Here is a 16,514-nt window from a genome sequence, read left to right as displayed (position 1 = left end):
GTACATCCCCCTCACAGTGAGAAATAACTTCGTGTAGTCTTTGATTAGAGCTAATGAGAGAAAGTAACATGGGACTTCATTACAGTCACTCTGATAGAGAAGTCTCTCTGTAAATAGAAAGCAAGGAGGCTCTTCGGGAAAGTGCCACCTTTAGGTAATAGGACACTAGAGGAAAAAGTTATTTCTGAAACTTTCTGAGATGGGCTGTGCACAAAGCTGGTTTATGTTGTAGGTTATTAAGAACAAGGAGTCCTGTCTTCTACCTATAGATGAAGGTCACCAGGAATCTCTGTGTGGAAACTCCTTCTCAATTCTGCAGAGAATAAATATTGGTTACATCTTGGCTAGACTAGCTTGCCAGAGAGTTGTTGATCTACACACTGAAAATTGCTTCTACTATTTCCATTTACACTCAATAGATTGTGGTGATCTTGTGCAGCCACAATGTTTGGTTGCCTTCTCGACTGGTTTTGGCTGATATAGGGTTAATTTTCTTTATAGTGGTTTGTTTGGTGTTATGTTTGGGATTTGTGATGAAAAAGTGTTGATAAACATGCAATCTCCATGTTAGCTAAGACTGAGCACTGCTTACACAGTGTTAATGTCTTCTCTGTGAGTAGCCTGAGAGTGCACAAGAGTTTGGGAGAAGGCACAGATGGGAGATCTGATCCCAGCTGACCAAAGAGAAACTCCACAGCGTTTGATGTTATGTTCAGCAATAAAACCTTGGGAGAAGGAAGAACTAGGATGTTGGGAGTTATAGTGTTAGTCTTTCCAATTAACCAACCCTGTTTTCCTCTGGGTTGGAAGATCGCTGAAGATGTGCTTGCAGATAAGAAGTAGAGATTAATTCCTTAATTTGCTTTGCTTGCATGTGCGGCTTTTTCTCTACCTATTGAACTGTCTTTATCTAACCCACAATTGTTATCACTTAAGCAGTGGGGTTCTGGTTTCTATAGTTTTCTAATTAGGTTTGCACTAGGTCTAGAGACATACTCTATTTGAACTTCCATCTATCCTGCAAGCAAGTTGGGATCCCATTCACTCAAAAACTTCTACAACCAAAAAACAATGCCAGAGAGGTTCCAGAATAAGTGATAAAGTGACCAGCTGTGAACTCTGATAGAGCTGGAATTCTCTGGAAACTCAGTAATGTTTCCCAATTTTCAGGGAGATAGTCAATGGACAAAGGGAAATAAACAAATTCATTGACTTCCTGAAGGGACGATGTCAGTATGTGCTGAACTTACTAAATATACAGTAAAAAGTCTCAGAAGGGCAAAATTTGTCATAGACAATCTATCTTTTCTTCAATCTATAATATATTCTTCAATCTATAACACCAGAAGAAAGGAGGTATCACCTGGCAGCGCTTCTGAAACTGTTATTTTAACTGAGATGAAGGTGTCCAAGTGATGACACATTTTATTTCAGAAGGTAACACTGAGCATGAGAAAATTAACTGCATCAAGCCAGACTCACTGGAGATGAATGAAGAAGAGAATTACCCATTATTTATTAGAAATATAGATTTTTTTAAATTTCATCTTACTTTATTTCTCTGACATAAAGTATTACCATATTGCCATTAGCAAGGATCCACAGCACAAGTGAGGATGTGGGGTATATTTCATTGTTCCTTTTTATGCCATTCTGGAGAGTGCAAACTTTACAAGATGGCAATGAAACAGTAGGAGAGACAACCTCAGATTCTGATATTTTGCTCTGCTGAAATGTATCATCATTCAACTTTTATGCTTCACAGCATAGAGTGCTTCAGTCCTCTACAAATTTCAGAAAAGAAAGACAAGATAGACATATGACGTGCACTTATAAAAGGAACATAAATGGAGGGCATACTGCTGAGTGTAGTTCTTACTTCACTACAGTCATCAGTTTCTCTCCATGGTCGCTTCTCAGATACTAATCCTTTCCTGTCCATTGCCAGTACTGATCCTTCATAATCCAGCTGAGTTCAGCCACAAGATTTCTTCACAGTTCTCTGTCTGCTTTCCTCAAAGCTGTCACAGCATTGCCATCAGACAAAATAACAGTATCTCCAAGCTAGAGAAAAGTTCCCTAAGATGCAAATTGGCAAATATTTTACATCTAAACATTCATTAGATGTTAAAACCTGCATTCTCAGGTACAATGCAGCTTTTTTGTAATTGCTTTTCATTTCATACATCATATTCTTCCTTGTCTTTGATCTTGTTAAACATGCTTTTGGTCTCATAAAGGAACAAAGCCTTTAAGTGACAAACTCATAAGTGACAAGCACTAGTTGAAATGAAAACAGATAGAGCAGCACAACTTTTCTCTGTCTCATCTTCCCTCCATGGAGTGTGATGGTATGGCTGGTTATTGATCTGTTTTGTACTCTGCACAAATATTGAAGGGGAAGGACAAATTTTCAAGAGCTTTGGGTTATTACTCAAAGATGTAAAGAAATTCAAAGGGAAAGGTTTTTCCACTCTTTCTAGAGGACAACAAATGAACATAAATATTGTAATATAAATGCACCTTGTTCGAGGAATTAATCTGCTGTATCAGAATAGTTTTTAATGATTAAGATCAGGTATATAAACGATTTTAAGTTTTTTTAAGCATAAGTCTTGCTCTTCTGCGCATTGAAAATAAATAGATCTAATCAAAACATCACATACAAATCCCAGTCTGGAATGAAAGAAGATGTAAATCACAGTTGCTTATCTGCTTAAACTGGATTTGGTAAATGGGTAAACAAATAGGTGTTTCCTTCATTTTCAGCTCCTGAATCCAGGAGTTCAGCCTCCAGGCAAAAGTTTTAAGCCATGAATCCAACCATTTAAAGCATGTTAATCTAAAAACAAATGAGACCTGGAAGAGTCCTCTTGAAAAATTTTTCCAAAGAGAATAATTTTTAATGCTCTGCGAAACCACATGTAAAAAAATGCATAAACAATTGGGTTAAGTGTAGAATTTAAGTAGCCAAACCAAACCAGAGCATCGATGAGAACAGGAGGTATCACGTAATTCATAAATGGATTGGTAGCTGTAAAGAAGAAGAATGGAGTCCAGCAGATGAGAAAGACTCCCATTATTATGCCTAATGTCTTAGCAGCTTTCCCTTCTTTGCAGAATGAAATGTGATTTTTCATTTCAAATTGCATCTTTTTTTTGCAAATTGCATCAATGGATTTTGCCTGCTTCTTGGCTACAGAGTATATTTTCCTATAGATGTAGAGCATAACAAATCCAGGGATGTAAAAAGATACTACGGAGGCGACAATACCTGAAGTTTCGCTAAAAATGAGAAAACATCCTCCTGCACAATGGACATGATTATAAATCTCTTCTGCCCCTCTCAAGTTCAGGTCTAGAAAGATCATTCCAAAAGCAAAAGCAGCAGGGACTGTCCAGCTTATGATCACCATGACCACGATAACAAAAGTATTTATTTTGGATTTGTATCTTAAAGGATCACACACAGCATAGTAACGGTCAATGGATATGAAGGAAAGGTGGAAAATAGAAGCTGTGCTCAGCATAATGTCCATGCTCGTGTGGATCTTGCAGAAGAGCTCCCCAAAATACCAGCAGTGCTCAACAGAGCGAACCATACTGCAAGGCATGATGAAGAATCCCAGCAGGAAGTCTACTGTAGCCATTGAAAGTATCAGGAAATTAGTAGGTGTATGGAGCTGCTTGAAATGTGATATTGAGATGATAACTGTCAAATTTCCAACCACTGTGGCTAGAATAACGCAAACCATGAAGATATACATGGAAACACGGGTACTGTTTGACCAGCTGCTCCTTATGCAAGAGCCATTTATGGATTCACAGCACGGTTGCATCCTTACTGGAGTCTCAGATCCACACAGGTATGCAGAACAAGTACTGTTTTTCCTAATGCTGAGGTAAATTTACAACTGTTTTTTCCTCTTCTATATGGGGACAGCTGCAGGGATGGAAAAAAATGGCAATTTTAAAAACCTTCATTTAGTCAGATGTGTAGGAAATTCACATTTCATTATTTATGAAGGATGAACACTGTGCAGCCTGCTGAAACCAAGAAGTGTCCACAAGCCTTTTTTTTTAGGCAAATGACACTGACTCAAACAGATCAAGTTTTACTGAAAAATTCTTGCAGGCTCTAGCTGTAAATAGAGATGTAAGTAAAAGATCTAAGAGGAGAAAAGAGCTTTTCTGCCCTTTTGCTGCTAAAATATAATGGAAAAACCTGACTAACCTGAAGCATTATCTGCTCTATGAGCAAATATCTTTTCTGCTGGGCTGTATTCTTTTCAGTGCTAGTAGTTTAGCACTGTTATGAGTATTTATTACATTAATATTGTTTTTAGCCAAAGCACCAATATGGAAAGAAACATTTTCTGAACACAGGTTTAATTTGTATCTGAGGACACAGATATTGCTATCCTCTTATGTATGCGGTAGCATATCCCTTTTGCAACTCTATGAAAGCATTTAATGAAAGTACTTAAGTACTTGGCTAGCAATATTCATTGTTGAAGGATATGTTTTTAATTAACAGAAAGATAGTGTTATTATGAAAAATAAAGATCATTAGCATATGCTATTCAGTAGTACTATCATTACAGTATATAATGGTCATTTAAGTCAGAAAAATACTGACATGGCACTTCAGCCAGGACTAATTTAACTCATATGCTTTGGGACTTTTCTGCCTCTGGTTATTTTAAATAGAACAAAACAAAATACCAAAAAAATGTTCCCGTATTGAAACAAATGTTATTACAAGCACACCATGCCACTGGAAGCTAAGTGGATATAGATGACAAACTGTGGCCCTGACAGCTACCCTGTGTTATAGAGAGGGATTTTTCAAGTAGGGCCAGGCAGTGACACCTGAGTGCCAGGGACAAGGTGCATCCAAACATACAGGAAGTGTGAAATCTGAAAATATTTATTTGTTTGTTTGGTTGGTTGGTTGGTTATTTATTTATTTGTATTGGGGTGTTTTGCTTCCCCTTTTTTCTGCCTACTAATATTTAACATAATCTCAGCTCTTTTTCACCTCACCATAACTATCACTTCATACACCTTGTCCTTCACTTCATGTTTCTTTTCCTGCCTGTCATTCCTTATTTCATCATTTACATCAAGGCAAAGAAAACACAGCTAGATGGATACTTACTAACACAAATTTTCAATTTTCACAGTAAAAAGAATTAAACACCAGCTTATCTGTATATACTGGGCATCATTATAAAAGTTTTAAGCCCATTAAGGTTATAAATGTGTTACACAGATTTTGAACTTCATTTGTTCTATACGGTATATCAATTGAACAAATCTGGTAAAACAGTCTTTGAAGCCAACTAAAAAGAATTAACATATTATCTCTAGTTTTCTTTAAGATTAAAAATCTTAGTAACTTCTCTGTTGTTCTCTGATTGAAAAACTATTTAGCCCAAAGGAATATGATCTCCCCTAAAACCTGTTTTTCTTTTAAAAAAGTAATATTCTTAGGGAGAAATTTATTTTTTTTTTCAACAGAAAGACAAAACTCCAACCAAAGGATTGGGGAAACTGAGATCAATTAAGTGGCTTGGCATGAAATGCAAAATGGTGACAAACTGTTCAAATGAGTTGACCTCTGAAGAAATTTTCAAAAAAAAAGCACAATGTTTCCCTTCCGTATATAATTTCAAAGGTTAAAATTTAATAAAATGGAATTATGATGAAACATACTTTAAAAACCTGTTCTCCTACCTTTCTTCCTTTATGCTGGTTAGAATTCTGCTCTTGATGTTCATTTGTTTTCTTCTTGTTGAGTGGCATATCTTCCTTTTAAAGACCATCTCAAAAGGCAGCTGAACCTCTTCACCATCATAACAGTTCTGGGTAAGACAAATTTTGAGAAGATAGGCTGTTAGTCCACAGCTGGAGCAGCCTCCAGACCCCCCGCCCCCGTCACCCACACATATCTAGAGGATGTTGGTGTGATGAATAATATTCTTGGCTGTTTGACTCAGGAGCAGCTGTTGATATGAATAGTAGCTCAAACTGTTTATTTTGTCACCCACTGAGAGAAAAAAACCATGGCTGTTACACTCATACTTGTTTAATGGCCCTTATTTATAGGTAAATTGAAATAATTCGAAGTAAGTTTACTTATTCGATTAAACAATATGGTCACATTGTGAGCAGCCTAATATTATCTAAGTAAAGAACAAAAGACAGCACGTAGTCTCCCTTCTCTAAGTAATATACATAAGTATAGGTAGGTTACAGCAGAATGTAAAATTTTCCTGAAAAGGCATATTGTGAACAGAGTGACATAGAGTGTATTTACCAGCCTATTTCTGATTACTGAACAAATAGGTTGAATCTAATAGCCTCATCAGTTAACAGCTATTTGCAAGATACAGCTACAGAAAAAGTGTTTTAAGTAAACACCTATTATTGGCTGTACCAGAGTCACAGATAAGAAGCATCAATTTCTTACTTCACAGAGGACCATGCAGCTTTTTAAAACAGTGATACTGCTGAACATACAAGACTGGTGACCATCAGCTAAAACCCAGTAATGCTGGGTGCTACAGGGGCATATGGAACATCGTAGATTAAGATACTACTTCTTGCAAACTATTCTGATGACCTGAGTTAGCTGTATTATGTTGTGTGCTACAAAAAAAGAAAAAAAAATAACGCAAGCAACTCAGTTCTTTTTTGGTTTTTTGAGCCTGCACTCATAGACAGACTGACATATTGCACTACAAGGTTCTCCTTGCTATAGGAAGAGAGTGTTCTAACAAAAAAAAAAAGTGCAGAAAAAATGATGAGGCTGAGTGAGAAACCACCTGAGAGAATCAAGAGAATATGTCAAGGAGAGAAGTCAGATTTCTCAGAGAGAAGTCAAATTTCTCAGATTTGGAGAAATGTGAAATGTGAAAAAGACATTTTAGGTACACAAATACTGGACTCTGAAAGAGGCCTTCACCCTTCTGAGATGCATAGCTGTGTGCTTCCTTGCAGCCAGGTATTCCTCTTTGAGGAGTGAATGTTTAGGGCTTGGTAATTACTGTCTTGACATATACCTTTTACAGGAAGGTAAAATTCATGGGAACAAATCCATGTTGTCTTACTCTGTGTAGAACTCATCATTATTAAGAAGTCTGGTGGCTAGCTCATTGTGGGAACTTAGTCAAAGGCCATCCATACATGCACACACTGCTTTCCCTCCATGCCCTCTCCTTTGACTGATGCAGTGGTCAAAACTGAAGGGGACAATCTGGAAAGGCAGCTCTGTTTCAAGTTATTGTTTCAGAGGCAGCTCCCTGACAGCAACCAGTAAACTTTTGGGGGACCCCAATGGGCTTGGGGAACCTTCCCCTACCCTGAGCAGGTCTTCCCTGCTGCAGACAGGCAGGCAGCAGCCAGCTGTGGAGTGTGGGTTTTGCTCTGCCTCCCCTCAGGGCCAGGCTGTGAGTCTGGTCAGGAAGCATTTCCCTCCCCTTCCTGGCTCACAATAAAATTCAATTACAACTTGTCATTCTTCCTCTCATGTGTGACATCTCTCCAGGACACAACCTGCTTCTTTTTAAACCTGCTGAGGACTTCGCAAGTGTCAGGAGTCCTCAGGGTGATGAAATAAAATGAAGAGGAAGAGCCAAAACCTTGTGATGCAAAAACAAAATGTTGCATGGTTTATCAGATATACTGGCCGTATGACAATTGTATCTTGCCTCCCTGCACTGTGTGCTTGACACTGGAATGTGCTGGTGGTAAGGGAGTTCAAATAAGAAATCTGAGCCAGTTTGAACACAGGTCCCTTGGACAGGTCATGTTTGCTCTCTTGCTGACTATGGGCAATGCCTATATACTTTGAGATAACTGAATTTATTTTAAAAGTTAAAAATGCAGAGAAAGTGGCCTGGTGACACTAAAGGGGAATTTTGTCCCTGCTATCAATGTGACTGGGCTCTCATCTTGACTTGACCTCTTAAGAAGAAAAGACTCGTCTGTGGAGCTGGTCAGCCTTCCTGCTTCTACCAAAATTCTCTTGGGGCCAAGGGCTGCACAACACCTACCACATACTTTGCAAAGCATAGGAGGGGGACTGCTCTGGGGCTGGTTGGGGAGCACGACTTCCCTCAGCAGGGATGGGAGGGGCATGGGGTCCATCAGATGCTTCTCCAGGCAGGAGGCTGCCTGCAGCTGGAACTGCTGGAAAGCGCACCATGAAGTCTCTGTATAGATTGTTTTGGGAGATGCCCTTCACTCCTCTACCAAACACAAACCCACAGGCATAGTGTTTGGTATTCAGTATCTCAGTAGCAGCTTGTACTGCTTGTACTGCAAGACCCGCACACACTGGAAAGGACTGAACCACAGATCTAAAGGAAGCTGTGAGCATAGGGGGGGTGGTATTTAAGGGTATGTTTGCTGGAATAAAAATAAAGCAGCAGTTTTTAAGATATCAAGATAATTAAGTAGTTAAGCAGGCCAAAACATCAACTAATATAGAGCAAGAAGGAACACTTTAGCAACAAGCTTTCATGCTGTTATGACAGACAATTCAAACAGGCATTTTCTTGTCCCTTAGTGCTGATGTGGATCATGAAAATATTCTCAGAGTTGTTATTTATAATATCAAAGAGAAATATGTCGTTTTATTTTTGTGAGATCTCAAAGCACTTAAAAATAGTCAGTGTTTAACAGCCTTTTGAGCCTGTCACATAATAAAGAAGCATCAAAATTCGAAGTAAAAACATTTCTACAAAATTGTTGCTGTAGCTTTCCATTCTGAAAAATTTGTATTTCTGCAATAAGTAGTTTTCAGATTTTTGGAAAACCAACAAAAAAAGATGTCATCATGTTGTCTAGAATACCTTAGACCCTCTACTTTTCTTGTTTGTTTTTAAAACATAAAATTATTAAAATGGAAAACAGTACAGAAGGAAATGAAAACAGTGCTTTTGCCAGACATGAAACCCATTTGAAAAGTGTGTTGAAAAATCATTCTATCCTTCTCACGCCAGACTGTGGAAGGGACGGTGAAAACGGCAAGGAACAGAAAAGGGATTGGAAATGTGAATGGTTACCATTAAAAAAAAAAAAAAAAAAGGAAGGACAGCAATGATTTCTACTGTAATTATTTTAGCTTGCATTTCTGTGGGTACAGTTTGGTCATTTGGCAGAAAAATATAATTTTACAGTATCCATTAGACAGAGGAACATTTCCCATTTCCATATGGTTCATTTTAAAAACTGTTTCTTTTCCAAAGTTTCCAAAGTTTCTATGCTTGAAATTTAAGGGAAAGTCACAAATTCACAATAAACTATTAGTTCAAAATAATTATTTCATTATAAGTGTTAAAAAAGATGTGACAACTACTAATTTCAATGCTATTTCTGTAAACCTTGTGCAATTCCACTGAAGACAGTCTGAAATTAGCCCAGATTCATACCAGAGGAATTTGAAGGAGAGTAGATGAGATGATTGACCTCTAGATCTTTTCCCATGGTTTTTATACTTAGTTTTCAGTGGAAACCACCACTTTTCCCTGCCAAATAAAAATAGCTGTTTATACAGAGTGACGTAATGTTTATGCTCTTTCTCAAAGTGTAATGCTTAGGATGAGAACTATAAATCCCAACCCCAACACAAACACAAACCTCTGACATAAACAGAGGAAAAGAGATTCCAAGAAAATAATGTTATAACAGCAAAGCAAACGCATCCATATGAAGCCAAGAAACTGTCTTTGCACGGGGTGCAGATTTGGTAGCCCTGCTAAGTAATGCCATAGGGTAGTCCATTGCCTTCACTCAGTAGTGAAACTGCTCTGCCAGAGAGCAGCACCAGGGCTCACGACGGCAAGAAGCCCCTTGCTTCTTGTCACGGCAGGGCAGGCGAATCGTCCCAGCTGCTCTGCGGGTCCCGAGCAGAGGCACATGCACAGCAGGGCAGGTCTCTTATGCCTCTCCAGTGCTTCTGTGCAGCCAAAATCTAGCAGGAATGAATTTAGGACTTTGACTGCCTTGTCGATATTTGTCAACCTCTGACCACCACCTCCAACAAGAAGGCAAACACAGAGGAGGGAGGAGGTGAGCAACAATCAGGTATGATTCTATTCTATCTTCATGGCCCTCAAATAACTTTACAGAAAGTAAAGAGACTTACTCTGAATTCATAGCTGTGCCCGAAAAGTGTTTTGCCCCCCTAGCTATGTTTCCCTTTCATCTATTGGAAATGGTTTTTAAAATCATCCTCTCAGCTATCACCAAAACCTCATTGCTGCTGGTACTATTGCTGCTCATTACAGAAAGAACATGGTGATTTGGGAAAAATAACAATCTTACCTTCAGTGCTAACCATAGTAGATTCATCTTTGAAACGAAATAATATCCTGGACTAGTATATTAGCAGGTCATCATATTTTGGACCGCATGACACGGAGACGGTTCCTTCTCAGGAGTTATTTCCTCCTCACAACCCAGCACAGCCTGAGGATACAGAGCGACAGTGACTCATCCCACGTGAAACTGCCAGCTGAGTGGCTTAATGCTTGGTCTGACTGGTTTACAGCCTGATGGAAAAATCTCATCAACAGGATGACGTAAATCTTAAATATTCAGAAAAGATAAGTGTGTAATAAATCTATTCTGACACAAGCCACTAGCATATGCAAAGATTAATCCATTTGAAGTAAGTTAAAACCAGGCTCATGGGAAGAAGCATGTAAAAGCGAAATGTTAACTGTGGTCAAGGTACAGAGGGACCTAATAGCACTGAACTGTTTTTAAGATTGTCCAATGTTTCACTCCCTTCTTTCAATTTTGTGTAATGTTGACAAACTTTAACAATTTCAGTTATCTTTGAAAATTTGATTTGTCTATCCCAGACTGGACATTTTCAAAAAACTCTAAGCATTATGCTTTGAACGTATCTGAGAACAAGATGGATTAAAAAGATATTGCTTCCTTCAAATGAAGAATTCTGCTAGTCAGTTATTTGTGATGCTCTGGTGTTTCTATGCTTTGTAGCAGGGATTTAAGAACTGTTGCTTTCCAATTTATATACTTTTTACCATACTATAGAACTATACCTGCAGCTCATTGACAGCATCTGTCATCTTCACACAATAAGAGGTTTAGTATTGCTCTGGAAGCTGAGAAGGAGCATTCTTTTCTTAAAAAAAGTAATCCCAGAGAGGAGAACTGACCCACTTTGGGTCAGTTTGTGTGCATCAGTTGGTGGGCTGTGCTGGTAGAGAGCCAAGCCCTTCAGCTTCAGCTCCCCTGAGGTTTCTCTGAGCCCTTAGTGGGACCTGTGGGGCTCAGAACAGTTTACATGTCAATAAGCAACCTCCTATAGCCTCCATTCTCATGGACTGTTCTCTGCTGCCTTTCACAAATGCTGAATTTGACCACAACAAGCACATGATGTTTTCCTAGAAATATTGAAGCAATTTAACTGTTTCTAATATTCCCTTTGCAAGCCCAACAGGCTGCAGATTCCAGTGCTACTGCACTGTGGGTGATTTTTAAGGGGGCAACCTGCCAGTGCCATCTTTTGCTTCCACAGTTGTTTCCTGCGGCGGGAAGCAGCAATGCTGTGCATGAACATCACTAGTATCGTGTCACTGCAGAAACAGCAACTCAACTAGTGCAGAAATTACCAGTGTCAGAGGCTTTCCCTTTTCATGCCTACCCTCTGCTGCCCAGTCTCAGGAAGACATGCCTGGGTAGCCTATTTTTTTCAGCAGAAAACTTAATTTATCTTCTCAGTAGTACAACTAGCATTGTAAGACTCCCTTGGCAAAACACAAGAATTATCACATTAAGTGTTGGACAACCCTTCTGCTTTTTGTTTAGTCTAATGCTGAATTTGGAAGAGTTCCTGCAAACAGAGGTTAATGTTACCACGAATAAACAATCTAAAAGGCTTAGTGTAATATTAAAGATTGACCTAGAAAGTCTTCAATAAATGTTTAAGCCTGTTATTAGGTAACAAACTTAAGCTTTTATTAAGTCCTTATACATACAGCCATAGGATACTCTTGAGATACAGCTAACTGACACCAGTTATGAAAGGCACAACACATATTTTTTTAATCACACTTACCAAAAGCTTTCTGCCTCTCAGCTTAGCTACCAGGAAGTACATCATTATGTATTAGTGACCTCCTTTTCACAGTTTGCTCTTCCCTTTTACATCTCAGTGTCAGATATATTTGATTTCTTCTTAGGCAAGAATAATTTTTCTTTTTAAAAGTAAATTCCCGTGAGTGAACTACAGTGTATTTTTACTATTTGTTTATTTTAGCTATTGCAGCCAACTCAGCATAAAAACATCTCTGAGAAAATTGGAGAAGACAACTACCAATGAAGTAGGAAAGTTTGTATATTTTTATTCAATTTTTCTACAGTTTGTCAGATGGGTGACAAACTAAGATACTGGGAATTTTACAGGGTCAGTGTGTCTAACTTTTTCAAAGGTGGGAGCTATATCAGTCAGTCTCTGGACTCTCCTGGTCAGAGTTGATGAATTCCATCTACAACCAAACCCAGTCAAGTGGTGTGAGAACCTCCATGCCGGTACAGTGAAAAAACCCACAGATAATGCCTGTTTGAATTCACAGCTAAATGCAGAACATCTCTGTATCTGCAGATGCACAATCCTTAGACACAAACTGATGTAACACCACTGATCAGAGTGGTACTATAACAAACTCACTGCCCCCATTTGATTTAATTGGACCTCAGTGAAAAGAGCATTGGGTCAAGATTTCTAGCTCTTAGTGGAGTTACAACGAATGAAAGGGAGAGCTTTAGATATTATATAGCAGCACTTAATCAGCACAGGAATCAATGGTAGATGGAAAAATTGAAAAGGTCTCTAAAAAGTATGGGAGAGTGAATCCTAAAGAGTCTGTAACATAGCAATGGCATAGGCCTAGAGTTCACTGTACTTTCTGTGCTCAACTTAGTGGAAACTGCTTGCCCTTATTATATTTTGTCTAAGATTTTTGTAAATGTTATAGAATATAATTTAGATTTTTTCCAAAACCATCCATAAATCTGACAAGAAAGTTTGCCTGAAAAAAACTTCAGTGCATTTTCCCTAGAGAATCCAAAACCTAAACCTAAATAGTCCTTTTTAAGTGTACAAAACACAGTCTCATATGTCTAGAAAACACAGAAAGGTGAATTCAAGAGTATAAAAATAATCATCCTATAAACACAGACTTTAATGGTTCCATTTGACAAATTCAAGTATGTCTCAGACTCCTAACGTTCATTTAGAAGTACATGTTGAAAAGTTGTTGTTACAAAAATCATCATTTGGTCTTGAGGACTATCTCTATATGCAAATATTTATTCTCCTTTTTTTTTTTTTTCCTGATAAGGCATTTCCTAAAGATTTGTTATATTTTTGACATTAAAATATATCCCTGCTTTATACACTCCTTGCTGCTCTTACAACCTGGCACTGTCACAGCTATTAAACTATGACTTTATAAAAATTACTGTAACATTAGAAACAGCAAAAAAAGATAGATAGACAAAGCTAAAATCATGTAGTTACAACTCATTTCTTATATTGTACCTATTTAGTAGAGATTTCCTTCTGTCACGAGAATATCTGGACAGACAATGGAGTACTTCACATGCAACTTTATGGTAATGAGCGGCTGCAAGAAACATTTTGATACTTTCATAGGTGGAGGCTACAAGTGCTTCTCCTAATTCTTATTTTTTTTTCCAGATCGAGAGAGAAAATAGCACTGTTGTCAGTATGCAAAGTTTCTGTTTCACCAGGACTGATCCTTTCTATCTGTGTCTTATTTACAGATAGACAACACTTGGTAATGCTGTCATGCTCATCTGTGGCTTCAGTAGGAAGTGTTTTTCGTCTACAGTGTCAAGTGGTCCATTTTTAGAAGGTATACTGGAATTACTTCTCTGTTGGAGTCCATGACAATTTCATAGTCCATCACAAGCCACTGAGAGGCATTCCTGTATTAGCTGTAGTCAGCCTTGTGCTGTCTTTATCAGCCTGTTCAAGTTATTTCTCTTTTTTAGGTTTGTCCCTGATGGTGGACAGTGACATTGCAAATACATGTTTGCATGAAGTGGGCTTATAATTTGATTGTTGATCAATTAGAAATTCTGCAATTCAAACTCAGGTCATGACCATTCTGTCTATCACTCACTCTACCTGCACTAATTCAGTGTACCTGGGAACAGTGTCCCATACTGCCAGTAATTCACCTATGATAACATGAGTTGTTCATGAACATCTAGTTTTGAATTACTGGGTATAATAGTTGCACAATCTCTGATTGTACCTGTTCCACATTACTCAATGGATAGCTTGAGGTCATGATGACTTAAATATATGTACAAGGACATGGTTGAAGAGCCCTGCTCTCTTTAAAAAAAAAAACAAACAGATTATTTTTGCCTCAAGGCCTGTTTACTTTAATTCAATATGTACACTAAAGTACATTAGATTTCAGCCAGAGTTAAAGTTTCCCCTAAAATTGTTACCAGTTTTACTTAAGTCAGATACAAGGTTTGGATCATACTTGATTTAACAGAGTATTTTTCTACCTTCATCTAAGTCTTGCATCAATAAAATCTACTATGGACTTGTTTTTCTTTCTGTGTGGTCAGAAACACTGTGGACAGGTGGATCTTGTTTGCTTTGGCCAGCATTAAGGTAGAAGGAAGAAATATTGACGTATGAAGAGCAGGCTTTTCCAGCTCAGAAAAGGATGGTGTTCATTAAGATACCATCTGTAGTAGCTTTTGAGGTGAGGTCATTTACATGAATTACTTATAAATTAATTTGACTTTTCTTCTCTGTCCCAGAGTCAGTAAATATTCCAGTTCTTTCAGAAATTCAAATTCTGTCTCATAAGGAAAGCATAAGGACAGGATTCTATTTTATTTTTTTCCCTAAAGATGAGCTAACATTCTCTGTTTTCCAACTCCCACCTAGCAGGTAGGAAAGTAAGTAGATAGCTGGTTAACTGTGAATTTAACAGAACTGTTTCAGGTAAACATGATTTGTTGCATCTGTCATTCATTACCCTTCTGCTTCTGTATCCTGAATGTTTCTCTACTTTGTTTCTGTAGTCACTGAGGTGAAGATCTGGTTGGTTTTTGCAATCCCTCCAGGGAATCCTTACCCAAAAGCAGGAGTTGTGGTTCTTGTATATTAAAATGATGAAGCTATTCTGAGGCTGCTGGAACAACCCACGTAACTTAATTCCCTGCTCATCTAAACTCTTGCTTTGTCATCAGAAATGGGAAAGGGATTTATAAATTCCTCAAAGGTCTATTGTATGTCACTCTTGGAACACTCAGGGAGAGGAAAGCTGTGCAGGACATCGAACTGCAGGTCTGCCATTCTTCACATTTAATTTTAGTGTAATTTTCAAAGAATCCTGGACTTCTGCACCCCCAATTGAAATCCAAGAGTCCTCTTCTAATATCCTATTTAACTAGCAATATTCATTGTATCCTAGTATGTACCTGGCAAGTACTCAAAACTTCAGAAATGCCAGCAAGCAATACATGAGAGACTTTTATGTTCAATTATCACAGTCTGGATAGGGACAAGGGAGCAGAACATGGCATAAAATCTGCCCTTAAATTAAAAAAAATATATTTATTTAGAAACCTGGTTATCTTCCCAGGGGCCCAGATTCATTAACATTAATGAACTCTCACTGATTCCACTGCTACAGACATTTTTGGAAGTTTGCATGTGATAGGAGAAAGATAAACCTAGTAATAATAAACTTAATGTCTAGAATTCTTGACATACTCAGTATTTAGAGTACCATCAACCTGTAAACTTTTTCACAGAATCACAGAATATTCTGAGTTGGAAGGGACCCACAAGGATCATCAAGTCCAACTCTTGACTGAATGGCCCATACAAAGATAGAACCTAAAACCTTGGTGGTTTTAACAACATGCTCTAAACTGCTGAGCTATTAAAGCTCCTCTTTGCCTACTGCTGACTTTAGTTTATTTGTTCCAAAAGTGTCACTGATGATTCTGTGAGGCATTTATTTCTAAAATGCCCTCAGATTTTTTTTTGCTAAACAATGAAAAAAGATTTTAATAAACTGCTTTGATTGTGAAAACAAAAGACAAATTGCTTTCATGTGCTATTCCAGTAGCAGTTCCCCTTCGTTCGTTTTGGTTTTTGTTTTCTTTTCCACTCGAACAATTCTAGGCTAGGTAATAACAGTGTATTTTGCCAGAAGTGCAGCCAAGGGAGAGCTGGAGGTGAGCAGCAGGCACATGAGCAGGAGGAGCTGTGGCTCTAGCTCCATGACTGAGTGGGCAGCTCTGGCAGTGCCTGTGAGGTGAGAGGGCTGTGAGACACAGCATATGCCCCCAGATGGACTCCTTTCTTCCAGAGCTACCTGCTGCAAGGCCTGAACTGTCTCAAGGAATCATCAAGCCTAGAACAGAAAGGTATCAGAGCCAGAGAACAAAAAAGTAGGGTGCAGGGG

At 38.3% G+C, this 16,514-nt stretch overlaps 1 protein-coding gene across 1 annotated transcript; it reads right to left on the bottom strand.

Annotated features, from left to right (window-relative positions):
* Positions 1-2,837: 2,837 nt before the first annotated feature.
* Positions 2,838-3,854, bottom strand: LOC114064431 (trace amine-associated receptor 1-like). The gene has a single exon (XM_027897455.1). It carries the CDS (start codon positions 3,837-3,839, stop codon positions 2,838-2,840), a length of 1,002 nt encoding a protein of 333 aa, XP_027753256.1. The 5' UTR covers positions 3,840-3,854.
* Positions 3,855-16,514: the final 12,660 nt, after the last annotated feature.

The sequence above is a fragment of the Empidonax traillii genome, unplaced genomic scaffold (genome assembly GCF_003031625.1).
Source record: "Empidonax traillii isolate 1590-97213 ecotype Southwest subspecies unplaced genomic scaffold, ASM303162v1 scaffold542:size423868, whole genome shotgun sequence".
NCBI lineage: Eukaryota > Metazoa > Chordata > Aves > Passeriformes > Tyrannidae > Empidonax > Empidonax traillii.
Note: the sequence above shows the minus strand (reverse complement) of the source record. Positions and strands in the feature narration are given on the sequence as shown.

Excerpts from the sequence above, each read along its gene's own strand:
- LOC114064431 (XM_027897455.1), bottom strand. The coding sequence starts at position 3,839 with ATGCAACCGTGCTGTGAATCCATAAATGGCTCTTGCATAAGGAGCAGC.